Here is a 10,905-nt window from a genome sequence, read left to right as displayed (position 1 = left end):
GAGCCTAATTATCATTTTGATAAATGGAAGCTAAAGACAAAGGAAAACAAACAAGAGGAAACCAACAAAGGTGTGTTATCATACATCACTAAATCCCTGGAACGAAAACTAAATAACTGTAACTACACTCTGAAACATACAGTGTGTAAAAAGTGTGTCCTTAAAAGATGAAAGATAAATAATACCACTATGTGGCCATGTCCTCTTCTGAAAGCTGTTCTGATTTACAAACTCTACTTGAGTCTGTCCCATTGTAGTGAAATGAGCTCCATCAGCCCACAGCCCAATGTAGGGGGGGCATTATACCTCACTGTCAGAATCAGAGCCTAGAGCATGGAGCATTGTGACCTTAGACTCATGTGCAGCTGCTCTGGAGTGTCCTGTTTTAATTGGCTGGTGATGTAATATAGGCTGGGGAAATTAGGTTATTTAGATTTTAAAGAAAATGGTCTTGACATTCTCTGTCGTGTCTCAGGTGTCGACCCGAGGAGGATGGGTTCCCCGTATGAGTCTTGGTTCCTTCCAAGGTTTCTTCCTCGTGTGCTGAGAGAGTTTTCCTTGCCACTGTTGCCCCTGGCTTGCTCATCGGAGGCTTAGACCCGGATCTCTGTAAAGCTGCTTTGTGGCGACTTTTTGTTGTGAAAAGCGCTATATGAATAAAATTTGATTGAATTTGATTGATGTATAGTTGTTGGAATAAATGTGGTATTCTCCAATCATAAAATATTTCTTTGTTTGACTTTTTCTCACCATCTCATCGCATACGTTACCCATTGAGAATGTTGTCACAGACACATTAATATCCTCAAGTGACTGCACCACATCTGGAGGGGGAGGAGAGTGGGAGAAAAATGCCCTTTAACTCAGCAAAACTAGAGGGATATCTGGCAGCTGGAGTGAGGCCTGAAGACAGACAGGGAGAGAGGGAGAGAGAGGGAGAGAGAGAGAGAGAGAGAGAGAGAGAGAGAGAGAGAGAGAGAGAGAGAAAGGTCACATTAATGCCTCTGACTTAAAGGTCTTTAAAAGTGTACGATGGTGTGACAGCATCATCATCACCACTTCAAGCTTCATTAAACACACACACACACACACATATACACACACCTGCAGCAGTTCCACGGGACAAACCATAAATCAAAAATACATGTGGACACCAACTCATCATACATTTGTTTTCTGTAGCTGCTTCATCCTGTTTAGGGTCAAAGCGAGTCTGAAGCTGACCTGGATTCCCTGGGTGCAAGGCACTAACACACCGTGGCTGAGGTGTCAGTCCATCACAGGGAATCACTCACTATAGACACTTTTTGAAAATCCAACTTAACACGAGTTTTGAACTGTGGGAGAAAGCTGGAGCACCTGGAGGAAACCCACACAGACAGAGAAAAAACACACCGATCTCCTCATAGACAGTGACCCGATTCAGGGTTTGAAATTACAACCCCAGAAACATAGAACCGGCATCAACACTATCTGTTGCGACAGCGTGCCGCCCCATTCATCGTACTTTGTCGACCCCTGGTGGTGAAGATGTGTTACTTCAGGTTTACTGGATCAGGGTTTGCCGGGAAACAGGCATAAATTACGCGTAGAACCATTAATTTAGCCTTTGTTTATAATCTTATCTCCAACGGTTTTTGCAGTAACTTTTAGAGTGAAGATTATTTCAATTCAGAAACACTACCTGCATCTTAAATGTGGAACCTTCAGAAAATTACGTGAACTTGAACTTAAGTTAGGGAGACTACACTCAATGGCATATGTTGGCAAGAAGGATAAAGCACCCCGAGGTATTCTCTGGGGAAATTAGCATTTAAATAGATGAACCTTATCCAATATCAATATGACCACACATTTTGGAGAACAGAAGATGAAAACAGAATAAAAAGTTGTGCGGGGAATGTACAAAAAAGCCCAAAGGTCTTGTACTAGGCACATTCCCAATTTCGTCTTAAATCCTTACAGTGATGTTCACAAGTGTGTTACTTTGGTCAAGGTTTCTCAAAGTCCTGATTAATTAATTCATTTAAGAAAATATATGTCAAAATGCTTTTGGCGTTAAGCCAATTGTAGGCCTTAGGCCATCGAGTTGCTCTTGGAAGGAGATCATTTGGTCTTTGTTTAGACCATAAAATTGGGCCCATCTCCTGCGTTTACTCTGGAAAGTTTTGTGTAGTCAGAATATTAATTGTCAAGAGTTAATCATAAAAAACAGACTTCAGTTGGACCCCGTTCCTTTATATCACCTGGTGAATGACAAATGTACACGGATCTACCTCGTTTTTTAACATAGCCAACTCAATAACTAAAAACGAACATTATAAGGTGTAGTATTTACAACATAGCTCCATAATCTTTATTAAAATAGTCGTGTTTTTGAAGTAATAATCTGTGTGTGATCTCCACTGTAGCAGTGACGAGCTGCGGACGCCATTTTGGAACACAGCCCGTTCACAGCCTGTTTCGCTGCTGAGGGGGAACTATGCCGCGGGGCCGTCCGCGAAAACATGGAGCCAACGGCACCGGGGATGCAGGTAACAGACGCCACGCTAAAGCCGATAAAAAAGTAGAGGGTTTTGGCTCCCAACAGAGCCCCACCGCAGGCGGAGAATCCGATGGACTGTACAGAAAGGCGCTAGAGAACGGGGGGATATAGTCCCCGGATGCGCCGCCTTTGTGTTGGACTGACTGCGGCGGAATGATACCAGTGAGTCCGCCCGCCTTGCCTCAATTCGACTCGCGTAGCACTAATGTAGTCATTCGGTTTCGTGGCGGTGAGAAGGAGCGACGTACTGGAGGAGTCTCGTACTTGGTTTAGTTTATGTCCCGGTTTTAGTTTTTTTTCTAAGCCGTGCGGAGCTTTAATTATCTTCCCAAACACAAAGGATAGCAACAAGCTAACGGGAAGCTAGCGTCAGGCTAACCGAAAACTAACGCAAAATGTACATACAGCTAATCTACATCAAGCACAAGCGACCCCAAAAGCTAAAACTAACCCCCAAAACCGTCTTCTCTGGAAAATGCAGTCAATACAGTTTTAAAAATTTCGGAAGTTCGGAAAAATAGACACTTTTTAAAATTAACAGTGAAAATAGACTCACAATCAGATACGCCTTCCATACATTTAATAGATTTGTCATTTTTGATCATTTAAAAATAAAATTTGGTCTATTTCAAAGTTATGTAAATGTCTTCAAATAATCATGTAATCAAATAATTTATGCAGAAATATTTGTATTAATTAATATTTGTAAAAAGTCTATATATTACAATTTCCCCTGTCAATTTTCACTTTGAATAGAACTGTCAATACTTATGATTAATATAACCTTAGCGTTTATGTGACGTAGTTGTGCCCTGAATCTCATTCTGTCAGTTGGCTGCATCTCACTTTTGACCCCAATGTGGCTTTTTAGGGGGTTGAAAAGACAGTAAGAACACTGAACAAAACTCTCCAAGGCAACTTGAATCTCTCAGTTCAAATCGGTGGTTGTGAAATATGAATGATCACAGAGAAAGATCCAGTCGTGTGTATGCACTTACGCTGCCTGTGGATTCAATTTCTGTCATATCACAGTAGATGGATACCATCTACACCATTTGCAATAAAGGATGACAGACTCCAAAAATACATATATCGTTTGGATATATTGATTACTGATATATTGATTTTGATATACTTGATTCACCTGTCAAACATTATGAAGTTGTGTCGATGTCCATGAGATTAAATCTTTAAAAAATAGGATTTTCAAATGTGCAGCCGATACCTTGGGAGAGCGTTAATGTGTTTGTGATAGAGAATTTTTAAATGTATTAATAATTATGACTTTTTTAGCCAGTGAATTTTGATTTTTTTATTGAACCCTGACAATGAAACAGCTTGGTTTTGTATCAGAAACATCGTCATTATTCAGTCATTATTACAAGGTGAAGTGAGCAGATTTGTTGTACTGTAAAAATGCTTTCAGCTAAGGAATGTGCATCATTTAATGAGGCAGCTCTGTCAGCACCATCCTTTTCCAGGATCATAATATCACACAGACAACATAGAGAAACAATCATTGGCATAATTGGCAAAATAATCATAAATTGAATCCATCTATAATATAGATGACGTTGCGTTGAGTGCCTTAGGACAGAAAGGCTGCACTTTCTAACAATATTCTTTTGTGCTGTAGTTCAGTGTTTTATTCATTTATAGAAAATATTTGTTAAATTGATTATAATATTGGCTTTGCGCCCAATGATTCCAGGTAGGCTCTGGACCCACCGTGACCCTAAACTGGATAAGGGTTACAGACAATGAATGAATGAATTATAATATTGGAGTATTTAATTTACTGCAACTTCTTTCTTACTTGTACATTAATTCTATAAATGAGTGCAGTATTCTTTTATTTGATCATTCAGTTTGCTCATGGTGTCTGAATATTCCCCCTACTGTGTTTGACTTCCTGTCACTTGTGACACCCATGTTTTGAATCACTGAAACATTTCAAATAATTTGATTGATTTTGATCGAAGGTATAACTGATTTGGAGTCACCATAGTGAGATCAAAGAAAATATTTTGCACTTGTAAACAAAAGGGCTTTTTTAATTAAAAAGAACTATTTACAGTAAAACTGTGGTGCATCAATAAACTTTGAAATGTGCAGGAGGTACAAACTGTCTTATTTATTTGTTTATTTATTTTAATTAATTAATTAATTTTGGGAGTAACATTGAATTAAATCCTATAAAAAGTCTAAGTAACTAAAATACAATTCTTTAGTGATGCAGTACGTGGGTCATGCAATAACGGCTTCTGCATCCAAAATTTTTGCATGTGATACAAGCAAGGTGTTCCAATATTTTGGTGCATCAACATTTACTGGAAATGAGAAAACAATTCTAGATTTGAATGTGAAATGTTCTTTTTTACAGTGTTTGTCGTTTCATAATGCACCTGTTTTCAGTGGGGTACAGTTCTGTGCTAATTTATCACCCAGACAAGCAAGGATGTCACAATATAAGACATTGGCTGGATGGCAGTATGTTGCTCCAAAACCTGTATATATCATTCAGTATTATATATATATTAGTGCATACACAGATGTGCAAGTCACCCAAGCCATTACAGGTGCTGGCTTTTGAACTGTGCACTTATAACAAGCTGAATGGTGCCCCACATCTTTAGCCCAGAGGATAATCCAAGAATTTAAACTTTTGATTTGTCAGACCTCAGGACACTTTTCCATTTTGACTCAGTCCATCTTAAATGAGCTTGGGCCCTGAGAATGTGGCAGCCTTTCTGCATCCTCCTAATCTATGGGTCCTTCTTTGCATTTGTGAAACTGTGTTCACAGGGAGTAGATTTGAGAGGTTTTTTTTTTATTTCCACTACAGAAACCTGATTGTTTTTAATTCAGTGCCACGAATTTCAGGTCCACAGCCAGTCAATGCTGGTTTTGGACTGTGTACCTTCGGTAAAGATATTTCTCTGGAGCCTCTGACTATTTTAATGATATTATGTACCATAGATGAAGAAATCCTCAGGTTCTTTACTGTTTCAAGTTGCGAAATGTTATATTTGAATTGTTGCAGTATTTGTTGCACAGTCTTTCACAGATGGCTCCTTAACAGCATGGATTTTGGAACGATATAAATGTTCATAACAGTTTTAAAGGATTTATTTTTACACATAATTTGTCGTTATTGACACTCGTTTTCCTTTTTCTCTCCACAGATGGAGGAGCGGGGCTGAAAGATGAGACTCTAAGTGGCGTGGAGTACAGATGTAGCATCTGTTCTCACATCTATGGGACAGAAAATCAGCTACAGAGACACCTCAAAGATCATGAAGCTAATGACAAGGCAAGCTAAGTCAGTCATTTTAAAACAGCCATTATACTGACTTTGGTTCATTCAGGAACTATTTAGAAATTTGCTTCTTCATGAGATGCACATACTCACTTCAGGTTGGCAAAAATTGCCAATTTTCCTAAATATGATCAAGATTCCAAGTTTATATTTACTCAGGTACTTTTTGAGTGAGTTTTGAGTGATGGATTAACATTTATAAATTAAGTTTGGAAAGTGGAAGTCCTTCTGTAAGCGTTTCCCCATGAATATTTATCTGTTTATTGTTAAAATGCGAGTGTGACCATCATTTTGATTGTGTTTTTCTTATTTTGTGTTTGTGTAATAGCCTCATCGCTGTGATGTCTGCCCTCAGTCCTTTAACGTGGAGTTTAATCTGCGTCTCCATAAGTCCACACACAACTCCTCAGACCCCACCTGCCCTGTGTGTGACAAAAAATTCTCCAGAGTCGCCAGCCTCAAGTCCCACATTATGGTCCACGAGAAGGAGGAGGTCAGGAATCAGGGACTAATATAGCCGCTAACCTGCCAATCACAAAACTGATTCGGGCAAGGCTCATGTACATGTATTAAATCTGATCTTAGGTTAAGGGCAATACTGGTCATGTATTATGAAAAATATATGTATTTTTAATATTATTATTTAATATTAATAGGAGTGCGTGACTCCTGTGTGTTGACACTACAGTCTAGTAATACTCCTGTGAGAGCTGAACACTGAAAAAACAGGCATTTTCAGATTCTGTAAAAAGAAAATTCCCAAATATGAATATACAATGTTATTCATATAGGAATGTTGTGTGAGTTATAGCTTTCACGTTCTACATACATTTAAAAAAAATCCATCTGTACTTAAATCTTTATCTCTTCTTTGTTGATTTTCCAGAATTTTCTGTGTTCAGAGTGTGGAGATGAGTTTATCCTCCAAAGCCAGCTCTCTCTGCACCTGGAGGAGCATCGTAAAGAACTTAATGGACCCAAAGTATTCTCCTGCAAAACTTGCAGCAAAGAGTTCAGTTCCGGCATTTTGCTGAAGGAGCACATGAAGATGCACGTTAAAATCCGGTGAGATCAGATTTATCCACACTCAGCAGTTCCAGATCTTCTTCCCATGTGATTCTGCAATTTCATATTATAAAATCACAATAAGTTACGTAGTGCTGCTTTTTACAGTGCTCATATGATTCTAGTAAGAAGTGTTGATGGTTTTTATTTTACTGGAGTTTTGTTTTTATGGAATGTTTGAGTACTTTAACTTTAATCTTGTCTTTTCAGACCCCTTGTGCTCAGTTCAAGAAATTACAAGAAAAACATTGATCGGAGCAGCTTCACGAACACTTGCCATCACTGCGGAAAAACGTTTAAAAAGCCAAGCCAGCTTGTCCGGCACATTCGCATTCACACAGGTACTCTTCCCACAAACAGTAAGGCTCTGTATAACAGGTACTGTACCGTTTCTGAGAGGATTTGCTTGTTATTAAACATCTGTGGGAGCACAGTGGGATACATTTTTTGAAATTATTGTCTACAGTCACTAGGATATTTAATTTTTATGTAATATGTTGGGCTGCGTGAGGAGTGTGGTGTGTTCTCCCTGTGTCTGCGTGGGTTTCCTCCGGGTGACTGTCTGTGAGGAGTGTGGTGTGTTGTCCCTGTGTCTGCGTGGGTTTCCTCCGGGTGACTGTCTGTGAGGAGTGTGGTGTGTTGTCCCTGTGTCTGCGTGGGTTTCTTCTGGGTGACTGTCTGTGAGGAGTGTGGTGTGTTCTCCCTGTGTCTGCGTGGGTTTCCTCTGGGTGCTCCAGTTTCCTCCCACGCTCCAAAAGCATGTTGGTAGGTGGATTGGAGACTCAAGTGTCCGTAGGTGTGAGTGTGTGAGTGAATATGTGAGTGTGTGTTGCCCTGTGAAGGACTGGCGCCCCTTTCAGTGTGTGTTCCCTCTTTGCTCCCAGTGATTCCGGGTAGGCTCCGGACCCACCGCCACCCTGAACTGGATAAGGGTTACAGACAATGAATAATGAATGTTTTTGAAAGTGTGACTTTTATCTAGTAACATTTGAAATACAGAAAAAATGAAAAACAAAAAACATTTTCAATATTGAAATATTGTGAAAAAACATTAGTGACAAGACCGTGGCACCAAGTAATGATCATTTATATCTACTTATATCTACTTATCTACTACTTTTATAACTACTTCTGGTTAGGGAAAATTGACTAAATCATTTAGATATTTTAATATATTTGTAAATTATTATTAATTTATTTTTATACATTTTATCCTCAAGAACACTTCCTCTTCATTGACCTATTCAGTTCCCAGTAGTAGGCCTGTGTTATTGGATTATTAACCAGATTAATAATATTGTGTGTGTATTTTAACTGTGTGTGTGTGTGTGTGTGTGCAGGGGAGCGTCCTTATAAGTGCTCTCACTGTGGAAAAGCTTTTAACCAGAAGGTGGTGCTGCAGACCCACATGGTGCGACACACCGGAGAGAAACCTCATCTGTGTATGCTCTGTCCAGCATCCTTCTCTCAGAAAGGGAACCTGCACTCGCACGTCCAGAGGGTACACTCTGAGGTTAACAGAAATTTAAATTTTTAACTGTATTTCAAAACAACAGTTACTTTAGTAAAGCTTTAAAATGATATTTTGTTGAGATATTATTTGCTCAGTTTGAAAATCTTGGACACGTACTCATTCAAATGAGGGTTTATTCAACTTTTTACTTCTATAACAGCTCATAGTCAGCTCCACTGAGACGGATTTACACTTCATATTATAGCATTGCTGTGAGCATCTTATGGCATTCACACATAAAGAGAAAGATTAATGAAATTAGGTCCTGATTTTGGATGATTACTTCTGGAGCACAAATCGTCCCAAATATGTTGCGCTCCAGAGCACAGTCCCACCTTCCAAAGACCAATTCTTGGGGGCTTTACACCTCCCTGGCTGACACTTGACATTTAGCAAGGTAGTCATGTACAGCTGCTCCAGGACATCCCATTTCATATAATGTTATGTGCCAGAAATGGTTATGAGATTCTGTAATAAACCTTTTTTAAAAGCTGTCTGACCTAATGTGGGGCTGTCGCTCTGTGTGCCTCTGGCCCAAGCCACTGGAGACTAGACAATGGGGGTTCACTAAAGCCTCACCGTTGACTGTGCCCTGTAACTACTTCCAACCACAAGGTGTAGCTTGGAGCCGAACCTATGGTCAAGTAAATCAGAAACATTTGCTGAAGGGCCACATAAAATTGAATTCTTCTTTACTTTGAGTTGGTCATTTTCATAAATATTTTACTACTTCTTTTGATGTAAAGATGACTTACTATTGCTCTTCTAAAGATATTGCCTTTGAATTCTAATTACAGAACTAAAAATATCAGCTCAGAAAGCAGTGTCCTTGACTAGAGCGGCAGTAAAACACAACAGGCCGTACGTACCTCCCTCTGTGAGAGTGAAACTACAAGAGAAACAGCTGCTGAGGGAATAAAACTAATGAAGTAAAAACAATAAACAATGTTTCAGGTGCAGCTGGTGGGGCACGAACAGAACTGTGTGGTTAATCTGATCTCACTTTAATTCCTCCACTCTGTCAGTCTAAAGCTGAACACCTCTTTCACTCTATCCATCTATCTGTATCTGTCCATCTTTCTCTTTTTCTCTGTCTCCTCACCCTCGTGTTCTTTCACTTTTAAAGCTTTATCATTTTCTCTTGCTGTCTCTGTCTCTCTCTATCTCTTGTTTTATTGCTTTCTCCTTCCCTCTCTCACTTTCCCTCTCTGTCACTCTTTCTCTTTCCGTCCATCTCACACTTTCTCTGTTCCACTCTCTAGCTCTCAGCGTCTCTGACTTTCTCCTTCTTTCTCGATTTTTCCATTGTCCTTCTGTTTTCTATTTTCACTTCTTCTTCTTCCTCATTCACTCATATATTTCTGTCTCTCTCTTTCCTTCCCCACTCCCTCAGTCTTTTTTCATAGTCAATCAGGATTAGGTTCCTTTTTGCAACATCTAAAAGTCTCAGCATCTAAAAGATTTTACTCTCACACTTTACAACATTGAGGTGAGGATTTGACTATATTCAGTCAGAAACGTTAGTGAAGTTAGGTGCTAATGTAGAATGATTAATTTTAGATCACAACTCATCAAAAAGCTTTATCTATCCGTTACTCCAGAGAACACATTTACCGCTGCACCCCAGCCCAATTCTTCTTTAGTTAACACTTAGCATTGAGCATGGTCAATTTAGGCTCATGTGCAGCTGCTTCATATTACATTTTTTTTGCCAGATCATTTCATTACAGTATAAATGTCTTAGTAAAATTCATGGTTTTATTTATTTTCCAGTTTCTGGTATACACGTTTTAAAATCTCTCTCTCTCTCATTGTCTCTCTCTCGTTGTCTCTCTCTCGCTCTCTCACTCTCTCTCTCTCTCTCTCTCTCTCATTGTCTCTCTCTCGTTGTCTCTCTCTCGCTCTCTCGCTCTCTCACTCTCTCTCTCTCTCTCTCTCTCTCTCTCTCTCTAGAGTTCAGCTGGTCCTGTGTATCCCTGTATGGACTGCAGTTGTGTTTATAAGAAATTGGGAAGTTTAAATGCTCATATCAGTAAGATGCACATTTCCATCATGGAGGTGGAGGAGCCAGCTACAACACAGGTCTCAAACACACACACACACACACACACACACCTGCACACACATAATTAAGCCAGTTAGTCAGGAGCTTGCTCTTCTTTGCTGCAATAACAGTCTCTATCTTCTGGGAAAACCTGGAACGTTGCTCTGAGGAGTTGATTGCCTTCAATCACACAAACATTAGTGAAGTCTGGTACTGATGTCGGGTGATAATTTCACAAACACCACACTATCTCAAACCAGCTCATGTCCACGATGATTTAACTATAAATATGAGGACCTACAGAGTGTGTCTCAATATCTTAATGTGCTCCCTTGCTCCTGACTCCCTACTCCTTATCCCCTACATTAACCAAAGTTCTGCTTGAGTTGCTGCAGATAAACAGTGATCAAATCAACAAT

At 39.5% G+C, this 10,905-nt stretch overlaps 1 protein-coding gene across 1 annotated transcript in view; it reads left to right on the top strand.

Moving 5' to 3' along the window:
* Window positions 1-2,479: 2,479 nt before the first annotated feature.
* Window positions 2,480-10,905, top strand: part of LOC136678793 (zinc finger protein 236-like) — a 44,976-nt gene continuing 36,550 nt past the window's right edge. Inside the window, exons 1-7 of the mRNA XM_066656930.1 lie at window positions 2,480-2,534; window positions 5,731-5,858; window positions 6,193-6,357; window positions 6,751-6,929; window positions 7,140-7,270; window positions 8,270-8,442; window positions 10,396-10,524. Of these exons, the coding sequence (XP_066513027.1) occupies window positions 2,483-2,534; window positions 5,731-5,858; window positions 6,193-6,357; window positions 6,751-6,929; window positions 7,140-7,270; window positions 8,270-8,442; window positions 10,396-10,524 (957 nt within the window). The 5' untranslated portion in view covers window positions 2,480-2,482. The remainder of the gene's footprint in view (window positions 2,535-5,730; window positions 5,859-6,192; window positions 6,358-6,750; window positions 6,930-7,139; window positions 7,271-8,269; window positions 8,443-10,395; window positions 10,525-10,905) is intronic.

The sequence above is a fragment of the Hoplias malabaricus genome, chromosome Y (genome assembly GCF_029633855.1).
Source record: "Hoplias malabaricus isolate fHopMal1 chromosome Y, fHopMal1.hap1, whole genome shotgun sequence".
NCBI classification, from domain to species: Eukaryota; Metazoa; Chordata; class Actinopteri; order Characiformes; family Erythrinidae; genus Hoplias; species Hoplias malabaricus.
This window is presented reverse-complemented; position numbering and strand designations above follow the sequence as displayed.